Source organism: Coturnix japonica, unplaced genomic scaffold (assembly GCF_054131305.1).
Source record: "Coturnix japonica strain WE unplaced genomic scaffold, WE-NBRP24 Scf063, whole genome shotgun sequence".
Lineage (NCBI taxonomy): Eukaryota > Metazoa > Chordata > Aves > Galliformes > Phasianidae > Coturnix > Coturnix japonica.
This window is the reverse complement of record NW_028188966.1, coordinates 374115-397646: the sequence shown is the minus strand read 5'-3', so window position 1 is coordinate 397646 and position 23532 is coordinate 374115. Positions and strand designations below refer to the sequence as shown.

Sequence of the window (23532 nt, the reverse complement as noted above, 5' to 3'; positions counted from 1 at the left end):
AGGGTTAATTAATTAATAGGGAGGGTGATTGATTAATGAGGGGGTTAGTTAATTAGTGGGGGGGTTAGTTAATTAATGGGGGGTTAATTAATTAATGGGGGGGGGGTTGAAGAGGGGGAACCACGATGGACATCAGCAGGTGGGGAAGGGACAACAGCAGGCTCAACTTAATTAATTAATGGGGGGTTAATTAATTAGTGGGGGGTTTATTAATTAATGAGGGGGTTTATTAGTTAATGGGGGGGTTAATTAATTAATGGGGGGTGTAATTAATTAATGGGGGGGGGGTTAAAGAGGGGAAACCATGATGGTCATCAGCAGGTGGGGAAGGGACAACAGCAGGCCCACATTAATTAATTAATGGGGGGTTAATTAAGTAATGGGGGGCTTAATTAATTAGTGGGGGCTTTAGTTAATTAATGAGGGGGTTAATTAATTAATGGGGGGGGGGTTAAAGAGGGGAAACCACGATGGTCATCAGCAGGTGGGGAAGGGACAACAGCAGGCACAACTTTAATTAATTAATGGGGTTAATTAATTAATGGTGGGGGTTAGTTAATTAGTTAATGGTGGGGGTTAGTTAATTAATGGGGATCTCTATATATGGGCTTGGTCTCTATATATGGGGGTGATCCCTCTGTATGGGGTGGGGGTCCCTCTGTATGGGGTGGGGGTCCCTCTATATGGGGTGGGGGTCCCTATATGGGGTGGGGGTCTCTATGGGGTCTCTATTTGGGGGGGGGTCTCATACCTTGCTGATCTCAAACCCAAACACCTCCTCGAAGTAGGGGGGTCCCTATATGGGGTGGGGGTCTCTATGGGGTCTCTATGGGGTCTCTATGGGATCTCTATGGGGTCTCTATGGGGTCTCTATGGGGGGTGGTCTCTATGGGGTCTCTATGGGGGGTGGTCCCTATGGGGTCCCTATGGGGTCTCTATGGGGTCTCTATGGGGTCCCTATGGGGGGTGGTCTCTATGGGGTCTCTATGGGGTCTCTATGGGGTCTCTATGGGGTCTCTATGGGGGGTGGTCTCTATGGGGTCTCTATGGGGTCCCTATGGAGTCTCTATGGGGTCCCTATGGGGTCCCTATGGGGTCTCTATGGGGTCTCTATGGGGTCCCTATGGGGTCCCTATGGGATCTCTATGGGGTCTCTATTTGGGTTGGGGTCTCACCTTGCTGATCTCAAACCCAAACACCTCCTCAAAGTAAGGGGCTCCCCTATAGGGGTCTTTATCTGGGGGGGGTCCTGTGGGGGTCTCTATATATGGGGGGGGTCCCTCTATATGGGGTGGGACCCCTCTATATGGGGTGGGGGTCCCTATATGGGGTGGGGGTCCCTATGGGGTCTCTATGGGGTCTCTATTTGGGTTGGGGTCTCACCTTGCTGATCTCAAACCCAAACACCTCCTCGAAGTAGGGGGGTCCCTATATGGGGTGGGGGTCTCTATATGGGGGGTGGTCTCTATTTGGGTTGGGGTCTCACCTTGCTGATCTCAAACCCAAACACCTCCTCGAAGTAGGGGGGTCCCTATATGGGGTGGGGGTCTCTATATTTGGGGGTGGTCTCTATTTGGGGGGGGTCCCTATGGGGTCTCACCTTGCTGATCTCAAACCCGAACACCTCCTCAAAGTATGCCGGTTGGCTGATGAGCAGCAGGTAGAAGGTCCAACTGCGGCAGAAGTTGGCCACGATGATGGCGTACACGGGCAGCGACGTCAGGAACTGCCGCCATGGGGTGGCCAGCTGGGATAGGGGATATCTATGACCCTATAACCCTTATACAGACCCCATAACCCCATAGAAACCCCATATAGACCCCATATAGACCCCATAGCCCCCCATAACCCCATACAGGGAGCAATATCAGGAACTGCCGCCATGGGGTGGCCAGCTGGGATAGAGGGGGGGCTTAGACCCTATAACCACCCTACAACCCTATAACCCCATAGAAACCCCATACAAACCCATACAGACCCCATACAGACCCCATATAGACCCCATAGCCCCCCATAACCCCACACGGGCAGTGACATCAGGAACTGCCGCCATGGGGTGGTCAGCTGGGATATAGGGGGGGGAGCTCATATAACCCCATATAACCCCATATATCCCCATATAACCCCATATACCCCCATATAACCCCATATATCCCATACAATCCCATACCAATAATGGATTACTCCCTTGGCTCTCCCCTATACTGTCCTGGATGTAGTTCCCCATAGCTCCCATATAACCCCATAAACCCCTATATAATCCCCTATAGCTCCCATATAACCCCCTACAGCTCCCATATAACCCCATATAACCCCATATACCCCCATATAACCCCATATAACCCCCCATAGCTCCCATATAACCCCATATAACCCCCATATATCTCCCATATAACCCCATATAACCCCCTATAGCTCCCATATAACACCCTACAGCTCCCATATAACCCCATATAACCCTATATAACCCCATATAGATCCCATATAACCCCCTACAGCTCCCATATAACCCCCATATAACCCCCATATACCCCCATATACCCCCATATAACCCCATATATCTCCCATATATATCCCATACCAGTAATGGGTTACTCCCTTGACTCTCCCCTATACTGTCCTGGATGTATTTCCCCATATAACCCCATATAACCCCATATAACCCCATACATACCAGTAATGGATTGCTGCCCTGGCTCTCCCCTGTACTGTCCTGGATGTATTTCCCCATATACCCCCATATAACCCCATATACCCCCATATAACCCCATATACCCCCATATAACCCCATATAACCCCCTATAACCCCCTATAACCCCATATACCCCCATATAACCCCATATAACCCCATATAACCCCATATAACCCCATATACCCCCATATAACCCCATATACCCCCATATAACCCCATATAACCCCATATCCCCCCATATAACCCCATATAACCCCCATATATCTCCCATATAACCCCATATAACCCCCTATAGCTCCCATATAACCCCCTACAGCTCCCATATAACCCCATATAACCCCATATAACCCCATATAACCCCATATAACTCCATATAACCCCATATAACCCCCATATAACCCCATATATCTCTATATAACCCTATACAATCCCATACATACCAATAATGGGTTATGTCCCTGACTCTCCCCTATACTGTCCTGGATGTATTTCCCCATATACCCCCATATATCCCCATATATCCCCATATACCCCCATATAACCCCATATAACCCCATATAACCCCATATAACCCCATATATATCCCATACAAACCAATAGGGGATTGCTCCCTTGGCTCTCCCCTATGCTGTCCTGGATGTATTTCCCCATATAACCCCATATAACCCCATATAACCCCCATATAACCCCATATAACCCCATATAACCCCATATAACCCCATATACCCCCATATACCCCCATATACCCCCATATAACCCCATATATCCCCATATAACCCCATATAACCCCATATACCCCCATATACCCCCATATACCCCCATATAACCCCATATATCCCCATATAACCCCATATAACCCCATATAACCCCATATACCCCCATATAACCCTATATAACCCTTATATCTCTATATAACCCCATACAAACCAATAGTGGGTTATGGCCCTGGCTCTCCCCTATACTATCCTGGATGTATTTCCCCATATACCCCCATATAACCCCATATAACCCCATATAACCCTATATAATCCCATATACCCCCATATAACCCCATATACCCCCATATAACCCCATATATCCCCATATACCCCCATATAACCCCATATATACCATATACCCCCATATAACCCCATATAACCCCATATAACCCCATATAACCCCATATACCCCCATATAACCCCATATAACCCCATATAACCCCATATATCCCCATATAACCCCATATAGCTCCCATATAACCCCATATAACCCCATATAACCCCATATAACCCCATATAACCCCATATACCCCCATATAACCCCATATAACCCCATATACCCCCATATAACCCCATATAACCCCATATATCTCCCATATAACCCCATATAACCCCATATATCCCCATATATCCCCATATAACCCCATATATCCCATATATCCCATATATCTCTATATAATCCCATACAAACCAATAGTGGGTTATGTCCCTGACTCTCCCCTATACTATCCTGGATGTATTTCCCCATATACCCCCATATAACCCCATATACCCCCATATATCTCTATATATCCCATATATATCCCATACATACCAGTAATGGATTGCTGCCCTGACTCTCCCCTATACTGTCCTGGATGTATTTCCCCACATAACCCCATATACCCCCATATATCCCCATATACCCCCATATATCTCTATATATCCCATATATCTCTATATAACCCCATATATATCCCATACATACCAGTAATGGGTTATGTCCCTGACTCTCCCCTATACTGTCCTGGATGTATTTCCCCATATAACCCCATATAACCCCATATACCCCCATATATCCCCATATATCTCTATATATCCCATACCAATAGTGGGTTATGTCCCTGGCTCTCCCCTATACTGTCCTGGGTGTATTTCCCCATATAACCCCATATACCCCCATATAACCCCATATACCCCCATATACCCCCATATAACCCCATATATCCCATACAATCCCATACAAACCAATAGTGGGTTACTCCCTTGGCTCTCCCCTATACTATCCTGGATGTATTTCCCCATATAACCCCATATAACCCCATATAACCCCATATACCCCCATATATCCCCATATAACCCCATATAACCCCATATCCCCCCATATAACCCCATATACCCCCATTAACCCCATATACCCCCATATACCCCCATATATCTCTATATATCCCATATATCTCTATATATCCCATACATACCAATAGTGGGTTATGTCCCTGGCTCTCCCCTATACTGTCCTGGATGTATTTCCCCATATAACCCCATATAACCCCATATACCCCCATATAACCCCATATAACCCCATATAACCCCATATACCCCCATATACCCCCATATCCCCCCATATACCCCCATATCCCCCCATATAACCCCATATAACCCCATATAACCCCATATACCCCCATATAACCCCATATAACCCCATATAACCCCATATAACCCCATATATCTCTATATATCCCATATATCTCTATATAACCCTATACAATCCCATACATACCAGTAATGGATTGCTGCCCTGACTCTCCCCTATACTGTCCTGGATGTATTTCCCCATATAACCCCATATACCCCCATATATCCCCATATAACCCCATATAACCCCATATAACCCCATATAACCCCATATACCCCCATATATCCCCATATACCCCCATATAACCCCATATAACCCCATATACCCCCATATAACCCTATATAACCCTTATATCTCTATATAACCCCATACAAACCAATAGTGGGTTATGGCCCTGACTCTCCCCTATACTGTCCTGGATGTATTTCCCCATATAACCCCATATACCCCCATATATCTCTATATATCCCATATATCTCTATATAACCCCATACATACCAATAGTGGGTTATGTCCCTGGCTCTCCCCTATACTGTCCTGGATGTATTTCCCCATATACCCCCATATAACCCCATATACCCCCATATAACCCCATATAACCCCATATACCCCCATATAACCCCATATACCCCCATATAACCCCATATACCCCCATATAACCCCATATAACCCCATATCCCCCCATATCCCCCCATATACCCCCATATACCCCCATATAACCCCATATACCCCCATATAACCCCATATAACCCCATATAACCCCCTATAGCTCCCATATAACCCCATATAACCCCCTATAGCTCCCGTATAACCTAATATAGATCCCATATAACCCCATATAACCCCATAAAACCCCATATATCCCCATATACCCCCATATAACCCCATATACCCCCATATACCCCCATATATCTCTATATATCCCATATATAATCCCATACATACCAGTAATGGATTACTCCCTTGGCTCTCCCCTATACTGTCCTGGATGTATTTCCCCATATAACCCCATATACCCCCATATAACCCCATATAACCCCATATAACCCCATATAACCCCCTATAGCTCCCATATAACCCCATATAACCCCCTATAGCTCCCGTATAACCTAATATAGATCCCATATAACCCCATATAACCCCATAAAACCCCATATATCCCCATATACCCCCATATAACCCCATATACCCCCATATACCCCCATATATCTCTATATATCCCATATATAATCCCATACATACCAGTAATGGATTACTCCCTTGGCTCTCCCCTATACTGTCCTGGATGTATTTCCCCATATAACCCCATATAACCCCATATATCTCTATATAACCCCATATAACCCCATATACCCCCATATACCCCCATATAACCCCATATAACCCCATATACCCCCATATACCCCCATATACCCCCATATAACCCCATATAACCCCATATACCCCCATATACCCCCATATAACCCCATATACCCCCATATAACCCCATATACCCCCATATACCCCCATATACCCCCATATAACCCCATATAACCCCATATACCCCCATATACCCCCATATACCCCCATACATACCAATAGGGGATTGCTGCCCTGGCTCTCCCCTATACTGTCCTGGATGTATTTCCCCATATACCCCCATATAACCCCATATAACCCCATATAACCCCATATAACCCCATATACCCCCATATATCCCCATATAACCCCATACATACCAATAGTGGGTTGCTGCCCTGACTCTCCCCTATACTGTCCTGGATGTATTTCCCCATATAACCCCATATAACCCCATATACCCCCATATATCCCCATATAACCCCATATACCCCCATATATCCCCATATAACCCCATATAGCTCCCATATAACCCCATATAACCCCATATAACCCCATATAACCCCATATACCCCCATATATCCCCATATAACCCCATATACCCCCATATAACCCCATATAGCTCCCATATAACCCTATATATCCCCATATAACCCCATATAACCCCCTATAGCTCCCATATAACCCCCTACAGCTCCCATATAACCCCTTATAACCCCATATAACCCCATATAGATCCCATATAACCCCATATAACCCCATATAGATCCCATGTAACCCCCCATAGCTCCCATATAAGCCCTTATAAATCCCATATAACCCCATATAACCCCATATACCCCCATATAACCCCATATATCTCTATATATCCCATATAATCCCATACAATCCCATACATACCAATAGGGGATTACTCCCTTGGCTCTCCCCTATACTGTCCTGGATGTATTTCCCCATATACCCCCATATAACCCCATATAACCCCATATAACCCCATATAACCCCATATAACCCCATATAACCCCATATAACCCTATATATCCCATACATACCAATAATGGATTGCTGCCCTGGCTCTCCCCTATACTGTCCTGGATGTATTTCCCCATATACCCCCATATCCCCCCATATAACCCCATATAACCCCCTATAGCTCCCATATAACCCCATATAACCCCATATATCCCCATATACCCCCATATAACCCCATATAACCCCCTATAGCTCCCATATAACCCCATATAACCCCATATATCCCCATATACCCCCATATAACCCCATATAACCCCATATAACCCCATATAACCCCATATAACCCCATATATATCCCATACATACCAATAGTGGGTTATGTCCCTGACTCTCCCCTATACTGTCCTGGATGTATTTCCCCATATACCCCCATATACCCCCATATAACCCCATATAACCCCATATACCCCCATATACCCCCATATATCTCTATATATCCCATATATCCCATATATATCCCATACATACCAATAGTGGGTTCTGTCCCTGGCTCTCCCCTATACTATCCTGGATGTATTTCCCCATATAACCCCATATAACCCCATATAACCCCATATAACCCCATATAACCCCATATATCCCCATATAACCCCATATATCCCCATATATCTCTATATATCCCATATATAATCCCATACATACCAATAATGGGTTACTCCCTTGGCTCTCCCCTATACTGTCCTGGATGTATTTCCCCATATAACCCCATATAACCCCATATACCGCCATATAACCCCATATAACCCCATATAACCCCATATAACCCCATATAACCCCATATACCCCCATATACCCCCATATACCCCCATATACCCCCATATAACCCCATATATCTCTATATATCCCATATAACCCCATACATACCAATAGGGGATTACTCCCTTGGCTCTCCCCTATACTATCCTGGATGTATTTCCCCATATACCCCCATATAACCCCATATACCCCCATATAACCCCATATAACCCCATATACCCCCATATACCCCCATATAACCCCATATAACCCCATATAACCCCATATACCCCCATATATCCCCATATATCCCATATATATGCTATACATACCAATAATGGATTGCTGCCCTGACTCTCCCCTATACTGTCCTGGATGTATTTCCCCATATACCCCCATATAACCCCATATAACCCCATATACCCTCATATACCCCCATATAACCCCATATATCCCCATATAACCCCATATAACCCCATATAACCCCATATACCCCCATATACCCCCATATCCCCCCATATACCCCCATATACCCCCATATAACCCCATATAACCCCATATACCCCCATATACCCCCATATAACCCCATATAACCCCATATACCCCCATATAACCCCATATAACCCCCTATAGCTCCCATATAACCCCATATAACCCCCTATAGATCCCATATAACCCCCTACAGCTCCCATATAACCCCATATAACCCCATATAACCCCATATATCTCTATATACCCCCATATAACCCCATATCCCCCCATATACCCCCCATATACCCCCATATAACCCCATATACCCCCATATACCCCCATATAACCCCATATAACCCCATATACCCCCATATACCCCCATATAACCCCATATAACCCCCATATACCCCCATATAACCCCATATAACCCCCTATAGCTCCCATATAACCCCATATAACCCCCTATAGATCCCATATAACCCCCTACAGCTCCCATATAACCCCATATAACCCCATATAACCCCATATATCTCTATATACCCCCATATAACCCCATATCCCCCCATATACCCCCCATATACCCCCATATAACCCCATATACCCCCATATACCCCCATATAACCCCATATAACCCCATATACCCCCATATACCCCCATATAACCCCATATATCTCTATATATCCCATATATAACCCTATATATATGCTATACATACCAATAGTGGGTTACTCCCTTGGCTCTCCCCTATACTATCCTGGATGTATTTCCTCTCCTCGCTGCTGATGGTCGGATGCACCGCGGGGCTCTCGTAGGAAACCAGCACCCAGAACATGTACCAGCACAGCCCGAAACTGCCTGCGGGTCAGAGGGCACGGGGTCAAGGGTCAAAGGTCAAGGGGTCAAGGGGTCACAGGTCATGGGGTCAAGGGGTCATAGGTCAAGGGGTCATGGGCCATGGGGTCAAGTGGGTATGGGGTCAAGGGATCAGGGGTCATGGGGTCAAAGGTCACAGGGTGAAGAGGGTCACAGGTCATGGGGTCAAGGGATCGGGGGTCATGGGGTCACGGGTCATGGGGTCAAGGGGTCACAGGACACGGGGTCAAGGGGTCACAGGTCATGGGGTCAAGGGGTCACGGGTCATGGGGTCAAGGGGTCAAGGGTCATGGGGTCAAGGGGTCACGGGTCATGGGGTCAAGGGGTCATGGGTCATGGGGTCAGATGTCACAGGTCATGGGGTCAAGGGGTCATAGATCACAGGGTCAAGGGGTCACGGGTCAAGGGGTCACAGGTCATGGGGTCAAGGGTCACAGGTCAAGGGGTCAAGGGGTCACAGGTCATGGGGTCAGATGTCACAGGTCACGGGGTCAAGGGGTCATAGGCCACAGGGTCAAGGGGTCACGGGTCATGGGGTCAAGGGGTCACGGGTCATGGGGTCAAGGGGTCACAGGTCATGGGGTCAAGGGGTCACGGGTCATGGGGTCAAGGGGTCATAGACCACAGGGTCAAGGGGTCACAGGTCATGGGGTCAAGGGGTCATGGGTCATGGGGTCAAAGGTCACAGGGTCAAGGGGGGGGTTACAGGTCATGTGGTCAAGTGTCATGGGGTCATGGGGTCAAGAGATCGGGGTCATGAGGTCAAAGGTCACAGGGTCAAGGGGGGTCACAGGTCATGGGGTCAAGGGGTCATGGGTCATGGGGTCAAAGGATCTGGGGTCATAGGTCATGGGGTCAAAGTGGGTACAGGGTCATGGGGTGTTAAAGGTCATCGGGTCAGGTCATGGGATCGGGGTCACATGGTTGGGGTCAAGGGGTCAGAGGTCACAGGGTCAGGGGTCACAGGGTCAGAGGTCACGGGGTCCCACCGTAGACGTAGAAGACGGAGCTCCATCCGGTGTATTGAACCAGGAGCCCGGCCAAAGGCATCGCAACCACAGCACCCGCATAGGAACCTATGGGGATATAGGGTATATATGGGGTTATGGGGGGTATATATGGGGTTATGGGGTATATATGGGGTTATATGGGGTATATATGGGGTTATAGGGGGTATATGGGGTTATAGGGGGTATATATGGGGTTATAGGGGGTATATATGGGGTTATAGGGGGTATATATGGGGTTATGGGGGGTATATATGGGGTTATGGGGGTATATATGGGGTTATAGGGGGTATATATGGGGTTATAGGGGGGAAATATGGGGTTATAGGGGGGAAATATGGGGTTATGGGGGGTATATATGGGGTTATAGGGGTATATATGGGGTTATAGGGGGAAATATGGGGTTATGGGGGGTATATATGGGGTTATAGGGGGTATATATGGGGTTATGGGGGGTGTATATGGGGTTATAGGGGGTATATATGGGGTTATGGGGGGTGTATATGGGGTTATGGGGGTATATATGGGGTTATAGGGGGTATATATGGGGTTATAGGGGGTATATATGGGGTTATAGGGGTATATATGGGGTTATGGGGGGTATATATGGGGTTATGGGGGGTATATATGGGGTTATGGGGGGTATATATGGGGTTATAGGGGGTATATATGGGGTTATAGGGGGATATATGGGGTTATGGGGGTATATATGGGGTTATAGGGGGTATATGGGGTTATAGGGGGTATATATGGGGTATATGGGGTATATATGGGGTTATATGGGGTGTATATGGGGTTATAGGGGGTATATATGGGGTTATAGGGGGTATATATGGGGTTATAGGGGGTATATATGGGGTTATGGGGGGTATATATGGGGTTATAGGGGGTATATATGGGGTTATATGGGGTATATATGGGGTTATAGGGGATATATGGGGTTATAGGGGGTATATATGGGGTTATGGGGGTATATATGGGGTTATGGGGGGTATATATGGGGTTATAGGGGGTATATATGGGGTTATAGGGGGTATATGGGCTCCCATCACCACTTCCGGCCCCGCCCCTTCCGGTCCCACACCCCTCACTTCCGGTTCAGCCCACTTCCGGTCCTAACACCCACTTCCGGTCCCGCCCCTTCCGACCCATCCCCATTTCCGGCCACGCCCCCTTCCGGCCGTCACCCCACTTCCGGCCCCGCCCTCCCACCCGCCCCCCCCTACTTCCGTCCCTCGCTTCCGGCCCCGCCAGTTTCTCCCCCCCCCTTCCGGTCCAGGCCCCGCCCCTTCCGGTCCCACTCCAACAACTTCCGGCCCTGCCCCCCCCACTTCCGGCCACGCCCCTTTCCGCCCCTTTCCGACCCCAATCCAACTTCCAGCCCCACCCACTTCCGGTCTCACCCCTCACGTCCAGGTCCCTCCCACTTCCGGCCCAGGCCCCGCCCCTTCCGGTCCCACCCCACCCACTTCCGGCCCAGGCCCCGAGCGTCCCCCCCGCCCCCCCCACACTTCCGGCCCCGCTTCCACTTCCGGCCCATGCCCCTCCCACTTCCGGCCCCGCTCCCACTCCCGGCCCTGGCCCCGCCCACTTCCGGCCCATGCCCCTCCCACTTCCGGCCCCGCTCCCACTCCCGGCCCTGGCCCCGCCCACTTCCGCCCCATGCCCCTCCCACTTCCGGCCCCGCCCACCACAGAACGCGGTCGTTGCCAGGCGACTCCTCTCGAGGGGCGGGGCCCATTTGCTCCAGATCCCGTGACAGGCCGGGTACGTCACGCCCTGAAACCGACCAATGGGAGACGTCGGGGGGCGGGGCCACGAGGGGGAGGCAGCCAATGGGAGATGAGTGTGGGGGCGGGGCAAGTGGGATCCATTGGGATGAATGGAGGGAGGAATCAACCAATGAGATCCATCGGGGGGCGGGGTTAGGGGGGGAGGCAGCCAATGGGAGATGAGTGTGGGGACGGGGCAAGTGGGATCCATTGGGATGAATGGAGGGAGGAATCAACCAATGAGATCCATCGGGGGGCGGGGCTATGAGGGGAGTCAGCCAATGGGAGATGAGTGTGGGCGGGGCAAATGGGATCCATTGGGATTAATGGGGGAGGGTTCGACCAATGGGATCCATTGGGGGGTGGGGCTATGAGGGGAGTCAGCCAATGGGAGATTAGTGTGGGTGGGTGGGGCTAAGAGGAGGAGTCAGCCAATGGGAGCTGCGAGTGGGCGGGGCTAATGGGAGCCATTGAGATGAATGGGGGGAGGAGTCAACCAATGAGATCCATCGGGGGCGGGGCTATTAGGGGCGTCAGCCAATGGGAGATGAGTGTGGGTGGGCGGGGCTAAGAGGAGGAGTCAGCCAATGGGAGCTGCGAGTGGGCGGGGCTAATGGGATCAATTGAGATGAATGGGGGAGGGTTCCACCAATGAGATCCATTGGGGGGCGGGGCTATGAGGGGCGTCAGCCAATGGGAGATGAGTGTGGGTGGGCGGGGCTAAGAGGAGTCAGCCAATGGGAGCTGTCATGTGGGTGGGTGGGGCTAAGAAGGGAGTTTCCAATGGGAGATGAGTGTGGGCGGAGCTAATGGGATCTATTGGGGTGAATGGGGGGAGGATTCGGCCAATGGGATCCATCGGGGGGCGGGGCTAAGAGGGGAGTCAGCCAATGGGAGATGAGTGTGGGCGGGGCAATGAGTTGCCACACTGTGATGAATGACAGGAGGATTCAACCAATGGGATCAATTGGGGGGCGGGGCCATGAGGGGAGTCAGCCAATGGGAGATAAGTGTGGGGGCGGGGCTAAGAGGAGGAGTCAACCAATGGGATCCATTGGTGGGTGGGGCTATGTGGGCTGTCAGCCAATGGGAGCTTAGCCCCGCCCACTTCCGGCTCCGTCAGCCAATGGGAGCTGACCTCGACCAGGCCCTGCATGACGCGCACGGCGATGACGCAGCCCACGTGGGTGCGGGCGGCCGAAGGGATCAACATGTTCAACACGGATGTGGAAACGATCGCCAGGCCGAAAACCCTGAGACCGGAAACAGGAAGTGACCGACCGGAAACAGGAAGTGAGCGACCGGAAACAGGAAGTGAGGGGAAACAGGAAGTGGGGGACAGGAAGAGGAAGTAGGGGGAAACAGGAAGTGGAGGGAAACAGGAAGTGGGGGATGGGAACAGGAAGTGGGGGAAAACAGGAAGTGAGGCAGGAACAGGAAGTGGGGAACAGGAAGTGGAAGTAGGGGGCAGGAACAGGAAGTGGGGACCGGAACAGGAAGTGGGGGGCAGGAACAGGAAGTGAGGGGAAACAGGAAGTGGGTGGTAGGAAGAGGAAGTGGGGGGCAGGAAGTGGAAGTAGGGGGCAAGAACAGGAAGTGGGGACCGGAACAGGAAGTGAGGGGAAACAGGAAGTGAAGGACCGGAACAGGAAGTGAGGGCAGGAACAGGAAGTGGGGGGAGGAAGAGGAAGTGGGAGGGCGGAACAGGAAGTGGAGGGAAACAGGAAGTGAGGGAAACAAGAAGTGGGGGGCAGGAACAGGAAGTGGAGGACCGGAACAGGAAGTGGGGGGAAACAGGAAGTGGGGGGCAGGAAGAGGAAGTGGGGGACAGGAACAGGAAGTGAGAGACAGGAAACAGGAAGTGGGGGAAACAGGAAGTGAGGGGAAGGAAGAGGAAGTGGGGGAAACAGGAAGTGGGGGGAAACAGGAAGTGAGGGTAAACCGGAAGTGAGGGGAAACAGGAAGTGGGGGGCAGGAACAGGAAGTGAGGGGAAACAGGAAGTGGGGGCAGGAAGAGGAAGTGGAGGACCGGAACAGGAAGTGAGGGACAGGAACAGGAAGTGAGGGACCGGAACAGGAAGTGAGGGGAAACAGGAAGTGAGGGACAGGAAGAGGAAGTGAGGGGAAACAGGAAGTGGGGGGAGGAAGAGGAAGTGGGGGTGGGGTTATTTGGGGTCAGTGGGGTTATTTGGGGTCATGGGGGTTATTTGGGGTCGGGGGGGTTATTTGGGGTTATTTGGGGTTATTTGGGGTTATTTGGGGTCATGGGGGTTATTTGGGGTCATGGGGGTTATTTGGGGTCATGGGGGGTTATTTGGGGTCGGGGGGTTATTTGGGGTTATTTGGGGTTATTTGGGGTCATGGGGGTTATTTGGGGTTATTTGGGGTTATTTGGGGTTGGGGGGGGTTATTTGGGGTCATGGGGGTTATTTGGGGTTATTTGGGGTTATGGGGGGGTTATTTGGGGTCATGGGGGGTTATTTGGGGTCAGGGGGGGTTATTTGGGGTCATGGGGGGTTATTTGGGGTCAGGGGGGTTATTTGGGGTCATGGGGGGTTATCTGGGGCCAGGGGGGGTTATTTGGGGTCATGGGGGGTTATTTGGGGTCAGGGGGGTTATTTGGGGTCAGGGGGGGTTATTTGGGGTCAGGGGGGTTATTTGGGGTCATGGGGGGTTATTTGGGGTCATGGGGGTTATTTGGGGTCATGGGGGGTTATTTGGGGTCATGGGGGTTATTTGGGGTTATTTGGGATCATGGGGGGTTATTTGGGGTCAGGGGGGTTATTTGGGGTTATTTGGGGTTATTTGGGGTTATTTGGGGTCATGGGGGTTATTTGGGGTTATTTGGGGTTATTTGGGGTTATTTGGGGTCAGGGGGGGTTATTTGGGGTCATGGGGGTTATTTGGGGTTGGGGGGGTTATTTGGGGTCATGGGGGGTTATTTGGGGTCAGGGGGGTTATTTGGGGTCATGGGGGTTATTTGGGGTCCGGGGGGGGTTATTTGGGGTCAGGGGGGTTATTTGGGGTCCGGGGGGGGTTATTTGGGGTCATGGGGGGGTTATTTGGGGTCAGGGGGGTTATTTGGGGTTGGGGGGGTTATTTGGGGTCATGGGGGGTTATTTGGGGTTATTTGGGGTTATTTGGGGTCAGGGGGGTTATTTGGGGTTATTTGGGGTCATGGGGGGTTATTTGGGGTTATTTGGGGTTATTTGGGGTCTGGGGTCTTTTAGTGTTTCCCAAACCTGTTGGCAGCGAATTTCTGTGCGATGAACCCGCCCGGGATCTGGGTGACGATGTAACCCCAAAAGAACGAACCGTGGATCATCCCCACCGTCTCGGGGTCCCAATGGAACTGAGCGTGCTATGGGGCGGATATGGGGCGGTTATGGGGCTGCCCCATAGAGCCCAGACCCATAGGGATCCTATAGGATCCTATAGACCGTATAGCGACCCTATAGACCCATAGGGATCTGCCCCTGACCCATAGGAACCCTATAGGATCCTATGAGCCGTGGATCATCCCCAATGTATCGGGGTCCCAATGGAACTGAGCGTGCTATGGGGCGGGTATGGGGCGGTTATGGGGCTGCCCCATAGAGCCCGGACCCATAGGGATCCTATAGTGACCCTATAGACCCATAGGGATCCTATAGTGACCCTATAGACTCGTAGGGATCCTATAGTGGCCCTATAGACCCATAGGGATCCTATAGGATCCTATGAGCCATCATCGGGGTCCCAATGGAACTGAGCGTGCTATGGGGCGGATATGGGGCGCTTATGGGGCTGCCCCATAGAGCCCGGACCCATAGGGAACCCATAACCCCCCAGTCGCCCCATAAGGACCCCATAGCGACCCCATAACTCCCCATTTACCTCCCCACTGACCCCATAAGGACCCCATAAGCCCCCCATAACTACCCCATAGCCCCCCAATGACCCCATAAGTCCCCTATAAGGACCCCATAACCCCATTTACCTCCCCATTGACCCCATAAGGACCCCATAACCCCCCCATTAACCCCATAAGGACCCCATAGCGACCCCATAACCGCCCCCTTACCTCCCCATTGACCCCATAAGTCCCCTATAAGGCCCCCATTTACCTCCCCATTGACCCCATAAGGACCCCATAGCGACCCCATAACCCCATTTACCTCCCCATTGACCCCATAAGGACCCCATAATCCCCCATTAACCCCATAAGGACCCCATAAGGACCCCATAACCCCATTTACCTCCCCATTGACCCCATAGCGACCCCATAACCCCATTTACCTCCCCATTGACCCCATAAGGGCCTCATAATCCCCCATTAACCTTATAAGGACCCCATAGCGACCCCATAACCCCATTTACCTCCCCATTGACCCCATAAGGACCCCAAAAGGACCCCATAAAGACCCCATAAGGACCCCATAGCGACCCCATAACCCCATTTACCTCCCCATTGACCCCATAAGGACCCCATAGCCCCCCATTGACCCCATAAGTCCCCTATAAGGACCCATAACCCCATTTACCTCCCCATAACCCCATAAGGACCCCATAATCCTCAATGACCCCATAAGTCCCCTATAAGGCCCCCATTTACCTCCCCATTGACCCCATAGGGACCCCATAGCGACCCCATAACCCCATTTACCTCCCCATTGACCCCATAAGTCCCCTATAAGGCCCCCATTTACCTCCCCATTGACCCCATAAGGACCCCATAAGGACCCCGTAGCGACCCCATAACCCCATTTACCTCCCCATTGACCCCATAAGGACCCCATAAGGACCCCATAAAGACCCCATAGGGACCCCATAACCCCATTAACCCCATAAGGACCCCATAAGGACCCCATAGGGACCCCATAGCGACCCCATAACCCCATTTACCTCCCCATAACCCCATAAGGACCCCATAACCCCATAAGGACCCCATAGCGACCCCATAACCCCATTTACCTCCCCATAACCCCATAAGGACCCCATAGCCCCCCATTGACCCCATAAGTCCCCTATAAGGCCCCCATTTACCTCCCCATTGACCCCATAGCGACCCCATAGCCCCATTTACCTCCCCATTGACCCCATAAGGACCCCATAAAGACCCCATAACCCCACCATAACTACCCCATAGCCCCCCACTGACCCCATAAGGACCCCATAGGGACCCCATAGCCCCATAATGACCCCATAAGGACCCCATAGGGACCCCATAACCCCCCATTAACCCCATAAGGACCCCATAAGGACCCCATAGGGACCCCATAGGGACCCCATTTACCTCCCCATTGACCATGCTGACCACGGCCACCCCGAGGTTACAGCGGATCCCGAAGCTGATACAAAACCCCACAGCGCAGAGGACGGCGATCCCATAACGCCGCGGTAACCCGAAGCAATGACAGTCCACTATAGGGGGGCGGGGGGGGGATGTGGGGCTGGAGACCCCCCCCGTCACCCCACAACTCAACTCCAGAACCTCAGCATCGTCCTGACGTCGCTCCAACAGCCTGGGGGGGGACAGACCATAATAAGCCCATAGGGAACCCTATAGGATCACATAGGGAACACATAGAGAACCCATAGGGAACACATAACCCCATAGAATCCTATAGGGAACCCATAACCCCATAGGATCCTATAGGGAACCCATAACCCCATAGAATCTTATAGAGACCCCATAGGGAACCCATAACCCCATAGAATCTTATAGAGACCCCATAGGGAACCCATAACCCCATAGGATCCTATAGGGAACCCATAACCCCATAGGATCCTATAGAGACCCCATAGGGAACCCATAACCCCATAGAATCCTATAGAGACCCCATAGGGAACCCATAACCCCATAGAATCCTATAGAGACCCCATAATGAACCCATAACCCCATAGAATCTTATAGAGACCCCATAGGGAACCCATAAGCACATAGAATCCTCTAGAGACCCCATAGGGAACCCATAACCCCATAGAATCTTATAGAGACCCCATAGGGAACCCATAACCCCATAGAATCCTATAGAGACCCCATAGGGAACCCATAACCCCATAGAATCCTATAGAGACCCCATAGGGAACCCATAACCCCATAGGATCCTATAGGGACCCCATGAACACAGAGGACCCCATAGGGAACCCATAAGGACCCCATAACCTCACTTGGACCCCATAACCCCATAGGATCCTATAGGGAACCCATAAGGAACCCATAACCCCATAGGATCCTATAGAGACCCCATAGGGAACCCATAACCCCATAGGATCCTATAGGGACCCCATAAACACAGAGGACCCCATAGGGAACCCATAGGGAACACGTAACCCCATAGGATCCCATAGGGAACCCATAACCCCATAGGACCCTATAGGGAACCCATAACCCCATAGGATCCTATAGGGAACCCATAGGGAACCCATAGGGAACCCATAACCCCATAGGACCCTATAGGGAACCCATAACCCCATAGGATCCTATAGGGAACCCATAACCCCATAGGATCCTATAGGGAACCCATAGGGAACCCATAACCCCATAGGGAACACATAACCCCATAAGATCCCATAGGGAACCCATAACCCCATAGGATCCTATAGGGACCCCATAGGATCCCATAGGGAACCCATAACCCCATAGGATCCTATAGAGACCCCATAGGGAACCCATAGGGAACACATAACCCCATAGGATCCCATAGGGAACCCATAACCCCATAGGATCCTATAGGGACCCCATAAACAGAGGACCCCATAGGGAACACATTACCCCATAGAATCCTATAGAGACCCCATAGGGAACCCATAAACCCATAGAATCCTATAGGGACCCCATAACCCCATAGGATCCTATAGGGACGCCATAAACACAGAGGACCCCATAGGGAACCCATAGGGAACCCATAGGGAACACAAAACCCCATAGGATCCCATAGGGAACCCATAGGGAACCCATAACCCCATAGGATCCTATAGAGACCCCATAGGGAACCCATAGGGAACCCATAACCCCATAGGATCCAATAGGGAACCCATAACCCCAAAGGATCCTATAGGGACCCCATAAACACAGAGGACCCCATAGGGAACACATTACCCCATAGAATCCTATAGAGACCCCATAGGGAACCCATAACCCCATACGATCCTATAGGGACCCCATAACCCCATAGGATCCTATAGGGACCCCATAAACACAGAGGACCCCATAGGGAACCCATAGGGAACCCATAGGGAACACAAAACCCCATAGGATCCCATAGGGAACCATAGGGAACCCATAACCCCATAGGATCCTATAGAGACCCCATAGGGAACCCATAGGGAACCCATAACCCCATAGGATCCTATAGGGAACCCATAACCCCATAGGATCCTATAGGGAACCCATAACCCCATAGGATCCAATAGGGAACACATAACCCCATAGGATCCTATAGGGAACCCATAACCCCATAGGATCCTATAGGGACCCCATAAACACAGAGGACCCCATAGGGAACCCATAGGGAACACATAACCCCATAGGATCCCATAGGGAACCCATAACCCCATAGGATCCTATAGGGAACCCATAACCCCATAGGATCCTATAGGGACCCTATAAACACAGAGGACCCCATAGGGAACCCATAGGGAACACATAACCCCATAGGATCCCATAGGGAACCCATAACCCCATAGGATCCTATAGGGAACCCATAACCCCATAGGATCCTATAGGGACCCCATAGGGAACCCATAGGGAACCCATAACCCCATAGGATCCTATAGGGAACCCATAACCCCATAGGATCCTATAGGGACCCCATAGGATCCCATAGGGAACCCATAACCCCATAGGATCCTATAGAGACCCCATAGGGAACCCATAACCCCATAGAATCCTATAGGGACCCCATAGGGAACCCATAACCCCATAGGATCCTATAGGGAACCCATAACCCCATAGGATCCTATAGGGAACCCATAACCCCATAGGATCCAATAGGGAACACATAACCCCATAGGATCCTATAGGGAACCCATAACCCCATAGGATCCAATAGGGAACACATAACCCCATAGGATCCTATAGGGAACCCATAACCCCATAGGATCCTATAGGGAACCCATAACCCCATAGAATCCTATAGAGACCCCATAGGGAACCCATAACCCCATAGAATATTATAGAGACCCCATAGGGAACCCATAGGGAACCCATAACCCCATAGGATCCTATAGGGAACCCATAACCCCATAGGATCCTATAGAGACCCCATAATGAACCCATAACCCCATAGAATCTTATAGAGACCCCATAGGGAACCCATAACCCCATAGGATCCTATAGAGACCCCATAGGGAACCCATAGGGAACACATAACCCCATAGGATCCTATAGGGTCCGCATAAACACAGAGGACCCCATAGGGAACACATTACCCCATAGAATCCTATAGAGACCCCATAGGGAACCCATAATGAACCCATAACCCCATAGAATCTTATAGAGACCCCATAGGGAACCCATAACCCCATAGAATCCTATAGAGACCCCATAGGGAACCCATAACCCCATAGGATCCTATAGGGAACCCATAACCCCATAGAATCCTATAGAGACCCCATAGGGAACCCATAACCCCATAGAATCCTATAGAGACCCCATAGGGAACCCATAACCCCATAGGATCCTATAGGGAACCCATAACCCCATAGGATCCTATAGGGACCCCATAAACACAGAGGACCCCATAGGGAACCCATAGGGAACACAAAACCCCATAGGATCCCATAGGGAACCATAGGGAACCCATAACCCCATAGGATCCTATAGAGACCCCATAGGGAACCATAGGGAACCCATAACCCCATAGGATCCTATAGGGAACCCGTAGGGAACCCATAGGGAACACATAACCCCATAGGATCCTATAGAGACCCCATAGGGAACCCATAACCCCATAGAATCTTATAGAGACCCCATAGGGAACCCATAACCCCATAGAATCTTATAGAGACCCCATAGGGAACCCGTAACCCCATAGAATCCTATAGAGACCCCATAGGGAACCCATAACCCCATAGGATCCTATAGGGACCCCATAGGGAACCCATAACCCCATAGGATCCTATAGGGACCCCATAAGGAACCCATAGTGAACACATAACCCCATAGGATCCCATAGGGAACACATAACCCCATAGGATCCTATAGGGTCCCCATAAACACAGAGGACCCCATAGGGAACCCATAGGGAACACAAAACCCCATAGGATCCTATAGGGAACCCATAACCCCATAGGACCCTATAGGGACCCCATAGGGAACCCATAGGGAACACATAACCCCATAGGATCCTATAGGGAACCCATAACCCCATAGGACCCTATAGGGAACCCATAAGGAACCCATAGGGAACACATAACCCCATAGGATCCTATAGGGCCCCCCCCTTTATAGGGTCTCCCCCTTTATAGTGTCTCCCCCCTTTATAGTGTCTCCCCCCTTTATAGTGTCTCCCCCTTTATAAGGTCTCCCCCCTTTATAGGGTCTCCCCCCCTTTATAGGGTCTCCCCCTTTATAGGGTCCCCCCTTTATAGGGTCTCCCCCTTATAGGGTCTCCCCCCTTTATAGGGTCTCCCCCTTTATAGGGTCTCCCCCCTTTATAGGGTCCCCCCTTTATAGGGTCACCCCCTTTATAGGGTCTCCCCCCCTTATAGGACCTTCCCCCTCTTATAAGGTCTCCCCCCCCTCTTATAGGGCCTCCCCCCCCCTTATAGGGTCTCTCCCCTTTATAGGGTCTCCCCCCTTTATAGGGTCTCCCCCTTTATAGGGTCTCCCCCCCTTATAGGGTCTTATAGGGTCTCCCTCCCTTTATAGGGTCTCCCCCTTTATAGGGTCTCCCCCCTTTATAGGGTCTCCCCCCCCTTACAGGGCCTCCCCCCCCCTTATAGGGTCTCCTTTGCCCTTATAGGGTCTTATAGGGTCTCCCCCTTTACAGGGTCTCCCCCCTTTATAGGGTCTCCCCCCTTTATAGGGTCTCCCCTCCCCCCCTTATAGGGTCTCCTTTGCCCTTATAGGGTCTTATAGGGTCACCGCCCCCTTTATAGGGTCTCCCCCCCTTATAGGGTCTTATAGGGTCTCCCCCCTTATAGGGTCTCCCCTTTATAGGGTCTCCCCTTTATAGGGTCACCCCCCCTTTATAGGGTCCCCCCCCCATAAGGTCTCCCTCCTGCCTTATAGGGCCTCCCCCCCCCTTATAGGGTCTCCTTTGCCCTTATAGGGTCTCCCCCCTTTATAGGGTCACCCCCCCCCCCCCCTTATAGGGTCTCCTCCCCTTATAGGGCCTCCCCCCCCCCTTATAGGGTCTCCTTTGCCCTTATAGGGTCTTGTAGGGTCTCCCCCCTTATAGGGTCTTATAGGGTCTCCCCCCTTTATAGGGTCTCCCCCCCTTATAGGGTCTTATAGGGTCTCCCTCCCTTTATAGGGTCTTGCCCCCTTTATAGGGTCACCCCCCCTTTATAGTGTCCCTCCCCTTTATAGGGTTTCCCCCCTTATAGGGTCCCTCCCCCCTTTATAGGGCCTTGCCCCCCTTTATAGGGTCCCCCCCTTTATAGGGTCACCCCCCCTTATAGGGTCCCCCCCACTTATAGGGTCTCCCCCCTTTATAGGGCCTTGCCCCCCTGTATAGGGTCTCTCCCCTTATAGGTCCTGCCCTCCCCCTTTATAGGGTCTCCCCCCCTTATAGGACCTTCCCCCTCTTATAAGGTCTCCCCCCCCCCTTATAGGGTCTCCTTTGCCCTTATAGGGTCTCTCCCCCCTTTATAGGGTCTCCCCCCCTTATAGGGTCTTATAGGGTCTCCCCCCTTTATAGGGTCTCCCCCTTTATAGGGTCTCCCCCCCTTATAGGGTTTTATAGGGTCTCCCCCTTTATAGGGTCTCCCCCCTTTATAGGGTCTCCCCCTTTATAGGGTCCCCACCCTTTATAGGGTCTTGCCCCCCCTTTATAGGGTCTCCTCCCCTTATAGGATCTGCCCCCTTTATAGGATTTCCCCCCTTTATAGGGTCCCCCCCTTTATAGGGTCTCCCCCTTTATAAGGTCTCCCCCCCCTTATAGGGCCTCCCTCCCCCCCTTATAGGGTCTCCTTTGCCCTTATAGGGTCTTATAGGGTCTCCCCCCCTTATAGGGTCTTATAGGGTCTCCCCCCTTTATAGGGTCTCCCCCTTTATAGGGTCTCCCCCCCCTTATAGGGTCACCCTCCC

At 51.0% G+C, this 23532-nt stretch overlaps 1 protein-coding gene and 1 long non-coding RNA gene across 3 annotated transcripts in view; one reads left to right on the top strand and one right to left on the bottom strand.

The window, feature by feature from the left end:
• Positions 1 to 23532, bottom strand: part of LOC107307478 (vesicular glutamate transporter 1-like) — a 33259-nt gene that overhangs the window by 8484 nt on the left and 1243 nt on the right. The window contains exons 2-8 of the mRNA XM_085533810.1: positions 17569 to 17797; positions 15536 to 15654; positions 13432 to 13546; positions 12213 to 12300; positions 10504 to 10590; positions 9357 to 9496; positions 1601 to 1747 (exon numbers count right to left, since the gene is read on the bottom strand). Of these exons, the coding sequence (XP_085389936.1) occupies positions 1601 to 1747; positions 9357 to 9496; positions 10504 to 10590; positions 12213 to 12300; positions 13432 to 13546; positions 15536 to 15654; positions 17569 to 17797 (925 nt within the window). The remainder of the gene's footprint in view (positions 1 to 1600; positions 1748 to 9356; positions 9497 to 10503; positions 10591 to 12212; positions 12301 to 13431; positions 13547 to 15535; positions 15655 to 17568; positions 17798 to 23532) is intronic.
• Positions 12181 to 15620, top strand: LOC146751692 (uncharacterized). Of its 2 annotated transcripts, none has more exons than XR_014941261.1 (3): positions 12181 to 12288; positions 13417 to 13607; positions 15546 to 15620. It is a non-coding gene; the product is annotated as an uncharacterized LOC146751692 (long non-coding RNA). The 2 variants fall into 2 exon arrangements; XR_014941262.1 differs by having other exon boundaries at positions 12188 to 12288; positions 13441 to 13607.